Source organism: Neomonachus schauinslandi, chromosome 2, assembly GCF_002201575.2.
Source record: "Neomonachus schauinslandi chromosome 2, ASM220157v2, whole genome shotgun sequence".
In the NCBI taxonomy this organism is placed as follows: domain Eukaryota; kingdom Metazoa; phylum Chordata; class Mammalia; order Carnivora; family Phocidae; genus Neomonachus; species Neomonachus schauinslandi.
The window spans coordinates 78,716,669-78,738,449 of record NC_058404.1 but is presented as its reverse complement, the minus strand read 5'-3'; the positions used below and the strand labels follow the sequence as shown (position 1 = coordinate 78,738,449).

Below are 21,781 nucleotides of genomic sequence, written 5' to 3'. Positions count from 1 at the left end.
GGAAGAAATTTCATTACAGGCTTAAATGGGAGTTTTAATATGTGTACTGAATTGATAAGAAATTTGAATACTTGCAGCGATCTGTAGCAATATATGATAAGCTGTTTCAAGGTATAATTGAATAATTAATCATTTAATACATATTTGAAAAGTTTCACATTTATAATAAGAAAAGTTCTATGCTAATTTAAAGTATTAACTCATATCTTCACCCCAATGTTTAATAAAAAAAGATGGGAAAGAATGTTTTCCTTAATTATTCTCTGCTCCCCATCTTTCCTCCAACTCCAATAAAGCCAGTACACAGCGTTAAGGATAAGATCTTTGGGAACTTTCAGATCTGTTTCACAGGAGAAGGCAAACACAAAGAATCAACTATTAAAGTTTTGTTCACGGTTTTAAATACAGCAAAGCTTCTGGCATGAAAACTGCATCCCCTATCACACTTCTTTATCATAAATGTCATCCTCATAATCAGCAATGATAACTTAGAAAGCATCTTCTAGACTAATTAACAGACTGTTTGGTTCATTTGTTCAATAATTCACTTATTCGGCAAATATTTACAGAGTTCCTACTTTGTCCTGGACACCATGCCAGGTGCTGGAAATTAAAATTGATGACGGGGCGCCTGGGTGGCTCAGTTGGTCAAGCGACTGCCTTCGGCTCGGGTCATGATCCTGGAGTCCCGGGATAGAGTCCCGCATCGGGCTCCCTGCTCAGCAGGGAGTCTGCTTCTCCCTCTGACCCTCCCCCTCTCATGTGCTCTCTCTCATTCTCTCTCTCTCAAATAAATAAATAAAATCTTAAAAAAAAAAACCCAAAAACTGATGACGACAGAGCTTGTGATTTCAATGAGGAGGTCCCAGGGAAACAAAGTAGGGCTATGGACACCTAAGAGCGAGCTGCCGATGCAGGTTTGAGGTGGCCTGAGCCAGGGGAGGGTGAGCGGGAGAGCAAGGGAGGATCCCATGAGAGCTGATCTCCCCTCAGCTGAGGCGTATGTTCCTTCCTTCATTTGGTGGAAGGGTATGCAAGTAGAGGTACTGGCTGAGGGAAAGTATAGGGACATGCTCAGCAGGTAAGAATGTGCAAGGTGCTGGCCAGCAAGCGGGGAGGCGTGCTTCCAGCTTTCGGTTCACCGCTCACTGGGCTCACACGGCGTTTAATGCTGGTAGCCACACTTTCTTTCTGGAAGCACTCTCTTTCCTTAGGATCTGTGACCTGCACTCCCCTGTCTTGTGTCCTTCTTTTTTTTTTTCTTTTTTAATTTATTTGAGACAGAGAGAACGAGAGAGAGAGAGCACATGAGAGGGGGGAGGGTCAGAGGGAGAAGCAGACTCCCCGCTGAGCAGGGAGCCCGATGCGGGACTCGATCCAGGGACTCCAGGATCATGACCTGAGCCGAAGGCAGTCGCTTAACCAACTGAGCCACCCAGGCGCCCCGTGTCTTGTGTCCTTTAACTACCACCTCTAAAATGAGTTCAACATTGGTATCTTCAGCTGGGACCTCTCTCTAAGCTTCGGGTGTGTATAAAAACTGCTTATTTAATATCTTTCCTTGAATAATATTTGAAAGGCAATTCAATCTTAGGTTTAAGACTGGCTTCACACTCTCCCTTCTTCTTCCCTTCCAAACTCTGGTCCTTTACCCTTGCTCCCTTTTCCTGGGCAGTGACACCAAATCTGACCTGGCACTTAAGGCAGAGGCCTGGAAGTCATCCTAGACACCCATTTCTTCTTCCCCTCCATTCTCTACCTGAATCTGACCACCAGCAATTCCTGTCCATTTTGCCTTTCAACATCTTTGCATTTCTCTCCGTGTCCCATCACTACATAACTCTGCACGGAGTTCCTTCCTGCCGCTGGGCACTGTTCAGAACATTGACAACAGTTAGCAAATATTCCTTCAATAAATGTAGGATGAAGCATGCATATGCATTCAGACTCTAGTTGCAGGCCATCCTAACTTAATAGCTTCTCTAAAAAAAATAGAGGGTTTATGATAGCACCCTGTGATAGAGCTACTGATCAAGCTCTTTTTGTTAGTGTGATTTGATCAAAAGGCTTTATGTCATTTCTAAATGTTTTCTGGAAGTAGGTTCCCCCCTTTTTCAATTCTGAAAAACACAGCCCTGCACTATTCTAGTTTCTAGTTGAGAGAAACCTACAGAACTCTAGGGTGGGGTTAAGGTCAAAGTTTTAAGGAGAGAGATAAAATTTTCATTCTAATAATTATATAATATCATAACATTTAACTATTTAAAACATTAGAAAGCCATTTTTATGTTTCCATTTCATCTCTATTAGTATTTTTTACAACAGGCAAATGTTGTACACAAAGTGTATATGGCCTTTTTTATTTTTGGTTTCTTATTTATTTCCCAAACCTTTCAATTACATTAATTTAGACTTCAAATATAAGTTGCTTTCCCCTACATCTCGTTTGCTAAAAAGGATTCTTACAATTTTTTACCTTTTTCGGAACCTATATACTTGGATATGTGCATACAATTAAAAACTAAGAGTATACCAAAAGCCTAGGCAACAAAAGAAAAAAATAACCTGCATTTCATTAAAATTAAAACCTGTAATTTTAAACGCCTCAAGGGATACTATCAAGAGTGAAAAGACAACAGAATGGGAAAAATATACAAATCACATCTCTGATAAGGGTTTAATATCCAGAGTATATAAAGAACTCCTACAACTCAAGAACAAAAAGACAAACAATCCAATTAAAAATGATCAAAGGACTTGAACAGACATTTCTCCAAAGAAGATCTACAAATGGCCAATAAGCTCACGAACAGAGGCCCAAAATGATTAGTCATTAGGGAAATGCAAATCAAAACCACAATGAGAAAGGACTTCATAACTCCTAAGAGATAAGTCAGAGAAAGACAAATGCTGTATGATATCACTCATGTGGAATCTAAAGAAGGCTAACTTGCAAAAACAGAGCATAATAGTGGTTACTGGGAGGTGAAAGGAGGGGGGAAGGAGAGATGTTGTTTTAAGGGTACAAACTAGCAACTAGTAGACAAGTTGTGCAGACTTAATGTACAGTATAGCGAATGTATAAACTATTATAATCATCAACCTTGCTAATGGACTAGATCTTAATTATTACTCTTACCAAAAGAAAGGAATGACAATTATGGGACTTGACAGAAGTGCTAAGCATCTGCTACAATGGCAATCATATTACAATATATAAATGTCTCAAATCAACATGTATACCTTAAATTTACACGATATTATATATCAAATATATTTCAAAACAAAACAAAAAATCCCATCCCCAAACATTTTATACCTACTAGGAAAGCTATAAAAAAAAAACCCTAGGGGGCGCCTGGGTGGCTCAGTTGGTTAAACATCCAACTCTTGATTTCGGCTCAGGTCAAGATCTCAGGGTGCTGGGCTGGAGCCCAGTGTCTGGCTCTATGCTCAGCGGGGAGTCCGCTTGAGATTCTCCCTCTTCCTCTCCCTCTGCCCCTCCCCCATCTCTCTCCCTCCCTCTCTCTCAAATAAATAAATAAATCTAAAAAAAAAAAAAGCCCAAAACAGAAAATAAGTATTAGCAAGGATGTGGTGAAATTGGAACTCTTGTAACTATTGTCACATTGCTGGTGGGAATACATAAAATAGTACAACTGCTGTGGAAAACAGTGTGGTGGTTCCTCAAAAGTTTAATGTAGAATTATAATATGCTCCTAGATATATACCAAAAAAGAAATGAAAGCAGGGACTCAAACAGGTACTAACATACAAATGTTTACAGCAACGTTATTAACAATAGCCAGAGGTGTAAACAACCCAAGTGTCTACTGACAGATGAATGAATAAACAAAATATGGTCAATGCTCTTTACTTGGTAAAAATAAATAAGGTAGTTATATTTTATCAAGTTGTAGCAAACACTGAATCAGTGTTCCTCCTAAGGGAAATACAGGGTTAGGTTCTTAAGATCCACTGGTCACTTTCATCAACTGATCTATACATAATCCTGTTTTATGTGTATTTCTGTTTAAGGGCACCTTATTAATAAATATATAGCTGATACATTAGCATTGAACTTACAGCCAACAGCACTATAACTCATGCCTGAAAGAAGCTCATCTAAGACCTATGTCTTTCTCCCTAAGGCACATCAGACTTCTTGCTTTAGGAACACTACATAGCACTTCAGCACTCTGCTTAGAGGTCATTTTAAACGGTGAAATCACCAAAAAAAGCACAAAAATGCAAAAAACGTGGTACTAAATAGACCATGAAAAGGCCACTTGTTCACACTGTGAGAGCCGAAACAAAAAGGCAGAGAGTCTCAGCTGAAATGTACACATTGGGTGATGCAAATTTATTGCTGCTCTGGGCGTATCTGCGAAAGACTGTGGAAGTGTTGTGAGTCTTGACTCTGAGGTTACAAGTAAATGTAGCCAGAAGTCAATTCACAAACACAGAATCTGCAAACAATGAGGATCAATCCTATGTACATACATTGGAATATCATTCAGCCATAACATGAAATTCTGATACATGGTACAATAAGGATGAGCCTTGAAAACCTTATGCTTCAGTGAAATAAGCCAGACACGGACGGATACATATCGTATGACTCTGCTTGTATGAATTACCTAGAATAGGCAAAATGGACTAGAGTTATCAGGTGTTTGGGGGAGGGGAAACTGTGGAGTTCTTGTTTAAGGGCTTCAAAGTTTTTGTCTGGACAATGAAGTCCTGGAGACGGAGGGTGGGGATGGTTGTACAGCGATGTGAATGTAATTAATGCCACTGAACTATACACTTACAAATGGCTCAAATGGAAAATTTTTAGATGTATTTTATGGGAAAAAATTAATAGATGTACTCAAGAAGACTGAATGGATCATTTAAAGCTCCTGTTAAAATCAAATGAAAACATGCTGGATGGCATGAGAGATTCTTGTTTACCCACACTTTTAAAACAAGGAACATGTTTTCCTTTTGGTTTATAGACCATATTTGAAAACAGGCTTACTATTTAATAATATCAGCTGACTAATGAGGAAAACAAGTAAATGAAAATGCGCATGTCAGTTGTTTGGCCTCACTTCATGCTTTTGGTGAAAAATTATGCAGTAGAATTATTCTTTCTGACTAATCGCCAGAAGAAGGGTCACCCTGAGAACCAACAGCTGATGTTCCTAATTTACACTGGAATAAAATGGTCTTTGTGACCTACCATATTGGGGTGACTGGACTTCGTAGGGAAATTGCTATGGTACCATTTAGGTATCTTGGCACTATGTGTCCACTTCTCATCTTTTGCATTGCTTTTCTTTATCACCGATCTATTTCTTATCTGCTTCCTTCCTTACTGAAAACCCCTATTTTCATATCTAGAGAGAGCCATCTGTTAGAATATGGCTGTGGCTACTGTCATAATTCAAAAGTTCCTTTTTTATATTAGGTGTTTCTTGACCCAACAATGACAAAGAAGCACTGCCAGAAATAAACATACACGAAATGTGCTAATGTAGAATGCAAAAAGCGTAAACTTAACGTAGGAAGGAATTCATGGCCAAAGAAATCTTACAATTCTTTTGATCTTTTAAAATGCATCATAAAACTAAAGATGTTTCACTACCACATTTTGGCTTTTTTTATGATTGCAAAGAAGGGTAATTTTGAGTGTCATGAAAACACACTGAGTAGCTGTATACTGTTACCCATAGAACCACTATATGAATGCATGCAAAAACTGGCACTTCATACATTCACATTTCCTAGAAATTAGATAGTCTTCTCAACTGGAGGAGATACCAAAAGAGACTGTTTTCTATTAATGGTGGCTTTGTACCAGTCAAGTTTCTAGAGCCAACTGGATCATCTTTCTTTTGGGACAATTCCCACATACTATTATATGAGAACTATATATACTGATTTATATATACTCAGACATGTGCATGGTAATTCTGCAAAAAGTAATTTTTAAATTCTTAAATGATAGGATTTTTTCCTTTTAAAAATGCTAGCTAGTGTCAGTGGATTCTTTCACAAATACACATATGATTTACGTTTAGAAATCATAAAAAAAAGCATAACAAATAACTCTGCAGTTTATTTTATGAAGGCTAATTAATAGGTACTTACTCATTAAAGACTAGGTCTGGCGCAAAATAGAGAAATTGGCTGTTTGTATGTTTGTACGATCTCCAGCTCAAGGCAAATGATGATAGACACATCCAAGAATACTGGATTAGGGTAATTTGGTCCTCAAGAGGCAAGTTTCTAAATCCTGAAGAACAGAACAATTAATCACAGAAATACACTTAGCATTTAAGTACATTCCAGGAAGAAGCTTCTTAAGGCAACCCCAAACAGTCACCTGTCACTAACAGACTCAAATTAGTTCAACAGTCATTTAAGGAGCACCTACCGTGGGCATGGCCCTGTTCAACGTTTCATTCTAAATTCACCCCAAATTTTCAATGAGGGTGAACTGCCAGGACAAATAAAACCAGGGAGTTCAGGCAGTTTCATTGTGGATAACGGTCTAAAACCATTGGTTACACTGAAAGAATTTATATTAACCTGTAAAACTTGCTTCATTCTACTCACAGTAACATTAAAATAAGGAATATTTTAGTAATTAACTGTCAACTCCTGCATTTCTGCTATCATGGTGGAAGATTTTAAATTTCGTGAATTTGGGGTGGTTGAAAAAATATCATTCCTTGTTTCCTTTCTTCTGGGGGTAATACTGGACTCCAACAAAGTTGTGAAGTAGAATGAGGATCCTTGGTACCTCTCCCACAGTCTTCCCATCTGGGCCTAAGTTAGCCCTTCTTTTATTCCTTTTCTCATCCCCTGTATTCCCAGGGGCATCATGGTATTCTTCCATTTGCAGTTTCACCTGGGCAAGCTCCTCTTCAAAGAAACAACTATCGGAGCTTTCCCCAATCTTTTCTCTTAGGGCCCTGGCTGACCACAGATAATCCAAGAAACTGCTTTGATTAATGAACTGGGACAATGGGATAGCCAGTCTAAGTGATTTTTCTGTAGATTAATAGGGGCCTTATTAATAAAATTCTAGAGCACAAAAAATGACTAGAGTAGGAATGTCAAGGACAATTTAAAGGGTGCTGGAGGTAAGATGGTATTTTCAGAAAGAATAGTCTTTCAGGGTCTCATACAACTTACTTGACAGGTCTTAGTTTTCTTGTCTGTGCTTAGATTGGCCCTGGTTACAAGCTGCTGATAAAGGGCTCACCTTGTGCTCTCATAACAGAATGTATTTTACCTTATAAATATTTTGGGTCTGAAATGTCCCCTTTCAATCATCAACACAAGAAATGTATATTAATAATAGAACCCGCAGCCTGAACATCTCAGGAGAAATGAGCACATGAACAGAGTTTCCTTACACACTCGATTAATTTGATATTGTTGAAACAAATCTGGTATGAGGATTTAACGGGAAGCTAACTCCAACTGCACTGCTGGAGATGGTGAAATCTGCTGCCCTGACCTCTCTAGTTCAGGATGCAGACCGTGACAGGAGAGGCGGTCCTACCTGGAAGTACCTTTGCCCACTTCACGACTTGGATCATCTGTTTGCCTGCTAAGCGGTTTAGAGTCGAGAGTAGGTTTTCGGCTGTGTCTGGTTTTGAGTTGTCGTAGCCTGCATACACAATCTCAGGCTCGATGTTTTCAAGGATCATGACAGGGGAAGGTGTGAGTGCTCGTGAGATTGTGGAGAGCTGAGGAACCAGCGCTGTGTTGACTGAGGGCTCTTTGGCGGGAGCGATGTACGTCGTCCCTTCCTCGGGGCTCTGGGGGGGCGGGGGTGGGGGTGGGGGGTTGCTGCTGCTGTGACTGTTCCTCGTGAATACCTTTTAACTTGCCCAACTTCTTTGACTTTCGAGCTGTAAAACATTATAAACAATAAGGGTAAATTTAGATTATGTTTGGGATACATTACATGAGGTAAGTTACAATTAAACACTGACTGAAACGGATTACTTTTCTTTGAAAGATGTCTTGCTATACTAACAGAAACAGTCCCTTTTCAGTATTTTTCTAATACCAGGCACAGTCCTGTTTCATATCAATTAACCAATTTAACAATTTTATGAGTAGGTACTATTAAGATTCTTATTTTATAATGAGGAAACAGACCAGAGGGTTAAGAAATCTGTCTACAATCACACAGCTAACACATGAGAGAGATGGGAGTTCAGAGGAAGGAAAAATTACTTCGTATGCTAATAAGTTACATATGCCTCAGTTAAATCTTACAGAAGCCAGTAATTCCTGGTATTATCCACCAACAAGTCGCCAACAAGTGCCAGAATGGGTCTTATTATTCTAGTGCTGTCTCTGCTTCCTCGAATTAGCTCTCCCTGGCCCCTTTACTAGTTCTTCTTGGTGCTTCTCTACCACTTACTCTTCCTGTTCTGGTCCATGTGCTGGTCCATTGCTGGCTTATGCACAGTTATTTGGTGTAAATGCTGCTAGCCCTTAGCTATACTGTGAACTGCCGAAACACAAAGATTGGGTGTCCCTCCTTGTTTACAGCCCCTCTGGCACCTTGGTACATGCTATATCTGGAGACAGTGATTTGTAGATGTCCACTGAATTAATGGGAGAGCAATCAACCCCAAAGCAAGGCAACAAAAGGGAATAAATTAAATATCTAGATGATTTCAAATTAGAGAGCTAACTACTACACGTACAGGAATTAATGCTACAAAAAAATCAGGTTTAAGTTACACCAATACACACATAAAAAATCTTTAAAAATCTGCCTCACTCTATTTTTTTAATATAAACAATTCACATATCATATAATCTAGAACTAAAAAAATATAACAATACTATAATGGAATCCCACTTTAGATTTTTAGGAGAACATATTATGTACGAGTGACCTTATGTTCTGATTTGCCCAGAACAGTCCTGGTTTATGCTGGTTGTCCCAGCATGATTACCAGTAGCACTCTGTTTACTCTTAGAAGTGCTACATTTTGGACAATAAATATAATGTGGTCATTTTAATGAAAACCAAAGGGTCAGTATTAAGTTTAATAACAACTGTTTTTCTTTCTCATTTCCTCTAAGGGCCCTTAAAATAGACAATGAGAAATGAAAGACTGGGGGAGGCGGAAGGGAGACTGGAAGGCAGATGGGAGGGCTGAGGGGTGGACAGCAGGTGCATGGGGTGAGTGGAGAGATGGGCAGGTACCTGGGAGGATGGATGGATGACTGAATGGATAAAAAGGAAAGAAAGCTTAGAAATGCCAAACTGAACTTCGAGCTATAGTGATAACTTATTTGCAAATGCAAGGTTTCCAATTTTACTGAAGACTTTATTTCAAAACTCTTGAAAGACCAGCCACCTACTACTTAGTTCTAAGATGTAAGGGATTTGTAGAATACAAATTTAATGTAGAGTAGAAATATGCCACACTAATTAACTTGATTTTAAAAAACAACCATTCATGATTACAACCGTGGCCACTAATATTTACCACATTCATCACAGAAACACTTACCAATTTAGATACAAGACAAGGCACTAGCCAACAACAGATCTCTTTGCCACACAACTATTAAACATTGGAACTGGGCTTAAAAGATATAATTCCTATCTTTAAGGAGTTTAAAATTAGCAGAACAATTTTAAAAGTCATTTCAAAACATTTCATTTCTTTATAGAGTACCTCCTTCAATAAAAGATTTGTGGCAGAAAAATCTGATTTTTCGGAACTGTTTCAATGAAAAGCAAATGTATCATATTCACATATGCTAACAGGAAGCTGCGAACGAGTCCTGCCCAAGAGTGCCGAGCTTACAGTGGGGAACTCAGATGATTCTGAAGAATGGATGAGTGAGAGACCACCAAGAAAAGAAATCAGCCAGGTGCCTCTCAATAGCCTACGGTGATTACTTGGGGAATCAGATACTTGGAACTGCCTGTGTCACATGAACTTTTCTCTAAGCCTCAACTGATTCATCTGAAAAATGGAGTTGATGAGGCTTCCCTCTCCTAGCTCGTAGAGGGCTAACTGGGTAAGAAAAGTAAAAACACACTGGAAATTATTACTAACGTCTGAAATAATATTTCAATGGTACTTCCATTCTTTCCATAATTTTGAAAATATTTAAAATATTCCAGTTCATTAAAATGTCCTCATTTGTTGTAGGACTACATCTGATGATAACCATAATTTGATTGACTAGAAATAGCCAAGGGTTATATTTTCAACTTTTATTAAAAGTGATATTTGCTTGCAAATTAATTATAGAACTCCTATTTGTTTTAGGCCTTAGGTCTATAATGCTGTGTTTATTCTCCTGGCTGATTTAAGGTCAATGTCATGAAATATCACGAAGAAGAGAGCTTAACGCTTTCTCTAGCACTTATCCACAAGGCTATGTCCCGCAGCCTGTAACCTAGTGAGCAGATTATCAACATTCTGCTTGGTATTTCAGGTACATTTAACTTTACCCTGTGATTTTGTGGATGTATGTGGGACACACTTGACATCGAGTAATAAATACTCTGTAAAATAGCTCAGGGTAATATTTTCAGTGTGCAGATTCTGCAGCCACATGTATTCATCCAATATCTTTTCTAAAAGCATGGGGAGTTACATAATTAATTACACTTTTATTACTCAAAGTAGTCCTTCTAAAACGCTTGGAAATTTTATGCTGCTCTTCTAATACACGCTATATTCTAAAATGAAAGCTCCTAAAAGTTGGTAATAGTGTCTCATGTGTTCCTATAACATCCTTTCCATGGTGTTTATGGGTACTCAATATATGTTGAATTTATTTCAAATTCAAATTTTAATAAACGTGAATAAATTATTACACTCTAGTAATGGAGTTACGCTATGTGGCTTCCCTTCTAATCCTTTTCTCTTTACCTAATTCGCGTCATTTTTATACTTTAAGATTAGCACAAGCTTCAAGTCCAAGTGTATAATTAAGATGTTTGCTAATTACACAGGAACATCTTTTGCCAAAGATCCTTAATAAGCATGTTTATCCAAAGCATCAGTGAACAAAAATTTGGGGTCTTAACACTGCCTACCAACCACCTTACTAAATTAACATGGAGTTAATGGGCATTGGGCTTGGGAACGCATGCTCCCAGGTGGCCAGAGCCACACTTCATTTCTTAAGTGCCAGCGACAGCTGTGGGTGGGTGTGTGCACATGCAAGGGGGGGGGGGGGTGCATTAATGTGACTGCAAACATGTCCCAGTCCCACTTAAACCTAAAGGAGTTTCCCTTGTTCTACCTGGATGTTACAATAACTAGTATGTGCTTACTGGCTGCCCTCAGCTGCCAAGTCCTTAATTACTAACAGCATCTTGGCAGCCACTTTTTCCTGGCACTGCTGGGAGACAGAACTCTATAGATTCTCCATGAATTGCTCCCCCAGGAGCTGTGCAATGGGGAGGCCCTGCTTCCCATCCTGACCAATATGCAGAAGCAAGCAGGGAGCATCTGGCTGGACCTTCTAAAAAGTGTGAAAAATTCCCAGTGAGCTCTCACAATTTCACAAAGGCCTTAAACGTAGTATGGCAAGACTTCCTTTTTGGTTTACTCTCTGAGGCTGATAGGACCTGTAAGATACCTTTTTGACAAACTACGGGTTGGGTAGAATGATGGCTGGCTAGGAATTCTATCATTCTTGCATCTCATAGTAAAATGAGGGGGTAAACTAGGTTCTCATAGTACTTTCATCGTGATCTTTCTCAAGTATGTTCAGTTAAAGATATTTTAGTCCTAGAAATGGGTAATTAGGACAGCTTTTCTTCTTCTTCTGGAGTTAGAATAAAGACTGGTATGGGATTTTTTTCAATCACAGTGTTTCACTGGAAAAATTTAAAGTGAGAATTCTGTCATTTTATTTAATTTAATTTTATTTAAGATTTTATTTATTTGACAGAGAGAGACACAGCGAGAGAGGGAACACAAGCAGGGGGAGTGGGAGAGGGAGAAGCAGGCTTCCCGCAGAGCAGGGAGCCCGATGCAGGGGCTCGATCCCAGGACTCTGGGACCATGACCTGAGCCGAAGGCGGGCGCTTAACCGACTGAGCCACCCAGGCGCCCCGAGTTCTGTCATTTTGGAGATGCTCCATGCCATGTCTTGAAATTTAGGTCTCAGCAGTAAATATTAGAGAAGATATACTCAGGTTATATGTAAACATGTGTTTTCTGTTCACAGGCCAAATATAATTTCTGGAATGAACCCACAGGACAATAACAGCACCCACCTCATCATCCCTCTTTTAACAGACCATTTCTCCTGCCACCCTTGCCCTGCTCATGTTTTCCTCTCCTCCTCATCCTCTTTATTTGCATAACTGCTTTTTGCCTTTCTATTGCCAGAAATGGCATACTCAGAGAGCTGGGGGGAAAACCAAGTATTTCTGTGTCGTAAAACCAAAGCAAGGAATGTCATCTTTCTACAGGTTTAACTGGTTTCACAGCAAAACCTCTCCCATTGGTACTAACAGGAAAAAGAGCATCTATTGTTCACAAGACAATACACACCCCTGGAACTGGGGTAAGCATCCAGGGGCACCCTGCTTCATGAATGAATGAGTAGATTCTCAACTGATAATAAAAAAGTGGCATTTCAATTGTTTATAAATACTCCTTGAGTGGTTAAAGAACTTGAAAACAGGGTGTTTTAAAAAGTATCTCTAAACATTCTCACAGTAATGTACATAATTTAATAAATTAACAGGCATTATTGATGTTAGTAACACAGAAAATATGCCAAGGCAAACTCAAACCCAACTTCTGACCACTTTAAAAGACATTCCACACATACACACACACACACACACACATACAACACACACACATACACACACAATGGTAACTGTATGAGGTGATGGATATAGTAGCTTGTGGTAATCATTACACAGGTTTATTTATATCACAGTACCACACAGTACACGTTAAATACATGTAATCTTTTATTTGTTAATCATAACTTCAATAAACCTGGGGGAAAAGATGTTCCAAATTAGTGGATATCCATATATTATATTTTAATGTGTGTATAAATATCCATAGATATCTTCACATCTATAATAAATATAATTTTGTTGCTATTGGAGAACATGTTTCTTTACTACTTAGCCAATAACCAGTATCTACCCACTGTGTAGAAGGAGTCTTGGTTCTGGGAGCAGTGCAATGTTGAATAACAGTATCGGAGCCTGGACAAGAGATGAGAACCTTGGGGAAGGAAGTTGGATCCATACATAAGAAAGTAATTAGGTTTGTAAAGCAGGCTATGATAAGTGTGGGATCAGTGGTACTGACAAGATACTTGGGAGAGTCAGACGATGGGAGGGAGAAGTTGTTTTATCTTTCTATTGGAGGTTACGTTTTCCTGTATCCCTCTGCATTAATTCCCACCATGCTCTGGTTTGCTTCTGGTGTGATTCAGGTTACACTGAAGACCCACGTGGGCCAGGCCACCTTCCTGTGTAGGGATCCACCCAAAGTTAAGCCCCACTGACTTCTCTAAGAGGAGAGTCCCTCACACCAGAAGCCAAATCTCATCAGAGAGACTCAAGGGAATCTGAGGCAGCCAGAATAGGGGGTCTACTAATTTTGCAGAGATAGTAACAAGGTTCTGGAAGATAACCCCCAATGACATATTCTGCTACTTTCCCTGCTGGAGACAGGAGGTTGGAAAGGTGCAACGCAAGCCTCTGCCTACAAGGTACTTCTGGGGCTAGACAGATGATTAATGATTGTTTTTATGGCATTTATATTTTCTGTAGGTATATAAATATTATTTTTTCCTCTTCTATTTAGCAACACTTTTTCCCCTCCCTTTTTTCTTTTAATGCCAGTCAGACTCGGGAATGTGTGTACAAGGAGGCTGTGTGTGGAGAGGGTTCCACCTTGGGCCAGAGTTCCGAAGGTGACGCAGCAGGTCTTCCAGGTGTGGCCAGGCTGGGACTCCCTTAAACTAATTTCCTTAGTGGGGAACTCGTGATAGTAAAGAGCTGCCATTCACTGAGAATCTGTTAAGTGCTAGGATGGTATCTTGTAAAATATCTCACTGAATCCTCAGAAGTGCCTTGTGAGGCTGGTACTGCTGTCCCCACCATCACAGACGGTACGGTGGTTTGCACAGGGCCACAAGGCACTGACGGGGCTGTGGCAGAGGGGGAGGGTGCTGAGCTGTGGTAATGACAGTGGAAGAACAGAAGAGAGAAGCCCCATTACGTGTGCAGGTGACATCAAATCAAGAAGTCAAAGGGGGGTGAAAAAGGGCCTGGCCCTCCAATGCCATCGACGAGTTCAGCAGGGTTACCGTTAGGTGGCCTCTATTGAAGAGATTAGTCTTTTCAGTAGGGGGCATATTACGACCTGTACCAATACACAGGTATTCTGTCTCCTCATTCCCTGGGCAGAACGGTCAACTTTGGGGTACTTGGGGGCTGCTGCTGCTGTAGCAGGTGTCCCAGGCTTTATGCTTTTGCTCAGGTGAGGGCACCTTCATTCTGATGGAAGATGGTACCAAAAGATACAGAATTCAAACTGGCTGTATAAAAACTAGTATTCACTGGGGAGGAAGAACTAACTACTACTTTTTTTTTTTTTAAAGATTTTACTTATTTATTTGACAGAGAGAGACACAGCGAGAGAGGGAACACAAGCAGGGGGAGCAAGAGACGGAGAAGCAGGCTTCCCACGGAGCAGGGAGCCCGATGCGGGGCTCGATCCCAGGACCCTGGGATCACGACCTGAGCCGAAGGCAGACGCTTAACGAATGAGCCACCCAGGCGCCCCGAACTCACTACTTCTGATAAAAAATAAAGGTCCTAAGCTCCGTTGCGACTGAGAGTTGAGTTCTTTGGACAAACAGATCTTTGAAATCAGATGAACATTCTTGAAAGAAATACATATTATTTATCTGCTTTGTAAATTTCACATTCTTTAGGAATAACTATGCTATGCTCAAGATCGACAGATATGTGGACGTAAAACAAAACACAAACAAATTAGCAAAAGGGGAAAAAAAGGAGAGGAAAACCTCCATCTAGCTTTATAATATACTTAAAATAAGAAGAACAGGGTCATGATAGCCGTGGCTGCCAAGCAAAAGGCCCCTCCCTCAGTCAAAAAGTTAATTCTTTAACAGCTGCAAGAGTTGCCTTCTTGGCATATGTTTGAGCACAGAATTTATTACATGAAGCATGATCTCATTGGGTATGCAAGGTAAATAGTCTCATTAAGAATGTTTTATGAAGAAACATTACTGCTCTAACAAGGTCAAAGGGTGAGCAAGGTATGAGAAAGAGGCAGAAGGCAGTGACCTGGAAACAGACTACAGTGCCCCGCTTAATTTACTGTGCCTTCCTGCACCCTCGCGTGATCCTCCTTTGGCTCAGGCCAAAAAGAACTGGTCAGATGCTAGGACACATGCTGGGCAGAAAACCCACAAAAAGGGCCCCAGGCATACCTCCTCAAACCAGAAAGCCAGCTAAGTGGGATCTACCTTAAGTAGTATTACACACACACATGCACACAGGCGCACACACACATACATGTTTACTTATTTATATTTATAAATATATAAACAAGTTTACCCAATAGGTATATCAGGTTATTTACCCTAGGTTAATGGCATTTTTCTTTACATTTTCAGCAAAAAATTCTACAAATAAGCTCTAAGAGAACACTGAAAATATAATGCTTTAACATTTGTCTGCACATCACTTTTTAGGCATGTTTCAATTGTCCTGTTTTTCCCTCTTAGCATTTGCTCCTACTTCACTACAATGGCTTCTTCATCTCGGTCCCTTTCATTGTACCCAGTGACCTTACAACTCGCAAGTATTCCAGAATTCTAATGCAATGAGGGAAGTTACCTAAATTCAATTTCAGATTTTTTTTAATGACTACTATTTGTGTACCGAAGAAAGAAAAACTATGGAGTGGGATGGAAAAATATGCAGACTAGGAGGATAGTTTTGTCTCCAAGACCAGTTTTCTTTAAAATATTTTAGCCTTAGCTCAATATTCTTTTTGTAAAATAATTACTTAGAGCCACATCATTATAGTTTTCATTATTTTTAAGGACTATTACTTAACAGCATATTTTATATAAAGTCATCTCAATTTTAATCAAATTATAAGTAGTGCTTTACATCACTTACATAAAAGTAAACTGACGAGGTTTTAGTTGTGACTACCAATGTTGAGATTATAACTGAACGATTAAAAATTATTAAAACTTCTTAGCAAGAAAAAGAATTGGTGAACTAGATAACCAAACACAGAATAATAATCTCATGAATTGATATAAACACGTATTTTTCACAATTGGCATAACAGAAAACATTCTGCATTTCTGAGCACTATCACTCTAGTATTTTTACATTTAAAAAATGCAAGACAAAGAAGCCAAGCAGAATTTTTAAAAATCTTCATATTAGAAGCTAACACTAATAGAAAAAAAGGATAAGTAAACATGTTAATGAGGTAAAAGGATGCCATCAAGTTGGGGGGGGGGGAAATTAAATAGGCCTGAGGAAAGAGAAGACAAATGTCAATGTTTGTAGCTTTCATGCATTTTAAATAAATATTACTCTACATTTTATTCCACTGACATTATCAGAATAAGTCTAAATTAAGAATTAATAGTAGCCAATGCTGCATGTACTTGAAAAAAAATTTATTTTTCTAGGCTGGGATCTCTTCAGGATACAGGCTGAATTGGTCTGGAAACTCCCAGATAAAGCGGAGCCAAACCAAATGGCCTTTTTTGAATAAGTGATTCTCTTGCATTTGCTTCTCGTGTTTTCATTCCAGCTTTCCTCTGCACACAGGGTTAGCGCTAAAACATTTTGAGGCACTCTGATGATGTCTTGTGTTGGCAGGTCTCAGGTCACCGCTGAGGAGGAGCCTTCTTAGCTGCCTGGTGGTGAGCAGAGCCATGCCAGGGTGGGGGCGGACACACATGCCTGACCTCTCAGTTCTGTTTAGAAGACGAACAGCTATTTTTTTCATCTGGTATTCTGCCACAGTGTAAATTCCAGAGCTTTGGTGGCTCTCTCACAAGCTAATTCAGCACAGCAGGCGGGACAAAAGCATCTTTAAAAGAATATGCTTTCCATTTAAGTTTCGAATTTAAAGTCATCTCAATTTTATATCATTTAGCCACATTTGAAAAAAAAAAAAAAAAGGTCCAAGAAAGAACTTAAGAAAGTTTTTTTTTCCCCCCCGTGGGGCAAAAAAGGTGGTGGACAAGACCCGTGGGCAGAAAGAACTCAAGAAAATTCTTTAAAGATTTTATTTATTTATTTGACAGAGAGAGACACAGTCAAAGAAGGAATACAGCAGAGGGAGTGGGAGAGGGAGAAGCAGGCTTCCCGTGGAGCAGGGAGCCTGATGTGGGGCTCGATCCCAGGACCCTGGGATCATGACCTGAGCCAAAGGCAGACGCTTAACGACTGAGCCACTGAGGCGCCCCAAGAAAATTCTTAATGAATATGATGCTAACCCATAAAAAGAAACTTTTAGGAGGAGTAAATGTTAAATCCCTTTTTATATTCTGTGATTCCTTATAATCTATTTTTCCTTCACATAGGAGATTGAACCATAGATTTAGATGAAAATAAGCCAACCCTTCTCCATCAAAGCTGGAAAACGGACTGCCCTGAGGAGGTCTTCTGGAAACCCTTTAAGTAGTTCAGGAAGGATAACTGGGCCATTCTCAAAGTTTTTCTTTCATGCTGTAATTCAGATTCATGTTATTGTTAGTAATTTTTAAAGTAATGTCACATTTACAATAAGGAGATTAAACAAAAACAGTTATGGTTTCTTCTCACAAATTGCCTGCCATTTTCCCATTAGTATTCTGCTTATATTCCAAAGACAGGTTTCCCTTCGTTTAAAACATAGTCTGCTAGCATGTTGTGATTTTTTAACACCCCTCTATGTAGCTCTGAAGAATTGATGGTGCCTTTGATGAAAAATTGGACTGATGGCTTTGCAGGTGTTAGAACGAGCCTCTTCTAGTGTTATGGGGTGGCCCATGGCTGTCAACCCCAGAGCAGAGGTCTTGGCTAGGAGTCAGTTCTTCATTGCTGATTTGGGTTGGGGCCAATTTTGTGCTATGATTTTCACATGGACAATGTCGTTCCACGTCACATACCATGTAAAACACCATTTTTAGTGCCCATAATAATTTTTAACTTCCATAACTGAATGGGGGATGATATCAAGCCTATAACCCTCCCATTAGAGAATTTGTAATCTTTCATGGTAATTTCTTTGGGCCCAGAGTTAGGATTTGAAATTCTTTTTTAGATTCAACTATTCTACCTTTACAGATATGATCATAGAGAATAAAGATCATGAGACATGCCCAACATAATGATATACTCTATATTCATTTGTTTCAATTCTGTATTCTAATGCTTAGAACTTATGGAAGCACACAGTAGATGTTAAATAAGTGCTTACTGAACAAAGAGGAAAAAGTGCAAATAAATGAATGAATGCTTTGCTGACATTCTATAACCAGCTGCATTTCTTAATGTGATGACTACTGTCACCATTCTCTAATAAAGTGCTGAGGGAAACAGAGAGTATGTTTTGTTAGGTTTCACCCCAAACCCCAATGAACTAAGCCAGTCTAACCAGAAAACAGCTCCAAGCCTCAACCCAGCCTTTGTATGATCACTAAGGCAGGTCAGGTGTCCTCCAAGAAGCAGTGAGCCAACTATTATAGTAAAGGGCAGGCAGCCCTGCAACTTCTAACCTTGAGAGAGTCCAATGAGAGATGAAAAAGGGAAAGGCCAAAAATAATTTTTTTTAACTCTTTAACCTAAAGAAGAACCTATTCTATCTAGAGATAGAAAGAGGAAAGAGGTACTCTACATCTACATAACTACTTTAATATCTGCTAATTGGTATGAACACGAAGCCATCCAAATAGAATTCTGGCTTTCTTAAAATAGTTTTTTCAGGATTATCATGAGAAAGTGATCAAAGTTGGATAACAAAGTTACTCATGACTCTTGGTGGCAAGCTGGTTAGACCAACATCGTTTGCATGATTGTAAGTTTCTTATCTGTGTAGAAGGACATCTGTTTTGGTAACAACATCCCAGAGGAGATGCCTTATTAATGACCCAGTAATTGCCATGTATCATTCTAATGATAAATTTCAAGGCACAGAACAACTGCTGTAGACCTATCAAAGCCCTGTGATTTGTACTCAGCCATCATAATACAGAGAATGCCAGACAAGAGTTAAAGCCCCTGAAGGCAGGTACCTGCATGAACATGCAGTTTTCCTGAGTGCCAGGCAGCATTTGGAGAAACAGGTCTTATGTACCTACAACTGCCCTCACCTTTATGCCTCCACGGAATAAGTACATGGCTTAAACTACCATCTCCAGGGAGTTAATTTTTCGTAACATTCATTTCACATGCATCAGTTTGGCTAAGGAATCACTTACGTGGATTATTTCCAATATTTTCAGCTGTTACAGTCCATGCTTTTTTTTTTTTTGACGTGGTTCATACATTTAAAAAAGTTTTTAATCTTGTATTTTCAGGGAACCGCTCTCAACCAGTGAGAAGACATATGGTATATTACCAAAAAAAAGTAGGGAAAAGAGACCAGAAATTTTGGGAAGAAACTCTATAAGCTATATTATCTAGCTACTTGGATGACTTGTCCATAAATACATTTTATTTCCCAAAGTATAAATAATTATTAAAAGCCATGTATATTTTAAAGGCTTAATAAAAGTAACAACGTAATTGAGAAGTTCAACTAATAAAGGATCTAAACAAATGATCTGAAAACAAAGATTACCCTACCACTCTAACTGTGGTCAATGCATGGTCTTCCTTAGGATCACCTGGGGCTTTTCAAGATGCAGAACCTTGAGCCACCCAGATCTACAGGTCAGAATATCTACAAGTGGGGGCTGACAGTCTTCATTTCTTAGGAACTCCCACGTGATTTTTTTCCTGCATTTTGAAATTGAGAACCACCAACCTAAAGGTTCTGAGTGAGATTACAGAAAGGAGGAGAAACAGAGAGGACCCAGGAAAAGGTTCTAAAAGACAGGAAGGAAGGGAAGGAGCGAGACACAGAAATAAAAACATGGTCTATACCAGGGTTTCTCAATCTTATCACTATTGACATTTTCGGCCAGATAATTCTTTGTTGTTGGGTTCTGTCCTGTGCAATGCAGACGATTTAGCAGCATCCCTGGCCTCTACTCCCTAAATGCCAGTAGCATCCTCCCACTCCAAGTTGTGACAACCAAAAATATTTCCAGACTTTGCCTAATATTCCCCTGGGGATATAACTGCCCCGATTGAGAACCACTAGTTTACACTATGGAAGTTGATAAAAACAAGAACAGTAAGCTAGAAAGATAATTAAATTCTTAGACTATATTAAAAAAAATCAAACAAGAACTGAAATAAGCAGCATACTAATTTATTATGCTCCTAAAGTTAGTTTCCTTGATCGAAGAAGTCATAAACTGGAAAGTGAGCTAAGTAAAATTTAAAAAACTTCATTTTCATCTTTCAGAATTTGGCATATTTCACAAGAAATTTTAAAATTCTGATATCTCAAAAAGAAATCTTAAATTCTGGCAAGATCTGCCTATTTTCCCCCATGGTAACAAATGCCTGGACCTGAGAGCTGGCTACTCCCTTCAGATGGAGCACTGAAGGTTTTCCCTTGTGCTCCATAGATAGTTGAATTCTATACAAAATTCCCTGTATACATCGCTAGTGTTGTAAAAGATTAGGACCTATCCATATACTTAAAATTCACATTTAGTCTTCTAGAAATCCAAATCTTATTATCTGTTCTACAGTGCAAACATAATTTGCCAGCAACATGGGCACACACACCCAGCACACTAGAGAAGTTCCCGCAGCTTGTGTAATCACAGCATCAGGTTTACAATTCAAAAGCCATGGCCATGTTACCCTACCATGCCCAAAGGGTGTATGTACTCACTGACAAGTGCATATCCTGTATGTTATTACACTCTTAAAAAAAAATGAGTAATGACTGACTTCAACATTCCACATTAAAATTCAAGATGGGTTTTATACAATAGGCTTCCTTACTGACCATACATTAAAAGAATATTTGTTCCTGCAATGAAACAAAACACAATCTTCCTTCCCCTTGTTTGCGGGCCCTCCCCCCCCCCCCATGGTCAGCTTCCTGCTGACACCACCTGGAGGTAAAAAGGTCCACACCCGTAGGTTTATAGCCTGTTTCTCATCTTCGGAAGTTGCACCTTTCCCCCATCCCATGAATGGTAGCCCTACACGCAGCCAAATTAAGCGTACAATTAAACATGACTACAATGTAAAGGAATTTCCAGGTATAAGCTGCACAGAGTTGCTTCAGTCAAAGACTATAGTTTTACACTGTTCAGTTAAGTAGGTTCACATTTTTCTCATGGATGAAGGCCTTATAGGTCCTCCCTGATAACATTTTCCTTCTTCAGCTGGCAGGCTTCTCTATTTCCCAGAAATGGGACCAGAACACTGTCTTCATGTTTATGGTCACGAACACAGCATTGCTTATTTCTGCTTTACTCAACTGGATGCCCAAACAGGGGCTGAGCATTTCTGTCAATCTTGGTGAAGTTCTTGGGAAGACAGGTTCTTCTCTCACCTGAAATCAGCACAGATGCTTGACTTTGACCTTGGATTACAACTGTTTTAGAGACCATGGATTCCACT

General features: G+C 39.3%; 1 protein-coding gene across 1 annotated transcript in view; it reads right to left on the bottom strand.

Annotated features, from left to right (window-relative positions):
* NR3C2 (nuclear receptor subfamily 3 group C member 2) overlaps positions 1–21,781 on the bottom strand; it is a 330,651-nt gene that overhangs the window by 60,286 nt on the left and 248,584 nt on the right. Inside the window, 3 exon segments of the mRNA XM_021698802.2 lie at positions 6,139–6,283; positions 7,562–7,847; positions 7,849–7,913. Of these exon segments, the coding sequence (XP_021554477.2) occupies positions 6,139–6,283; positions 7,562–7,847; positions 7,849–7,913 (496 nt within the window).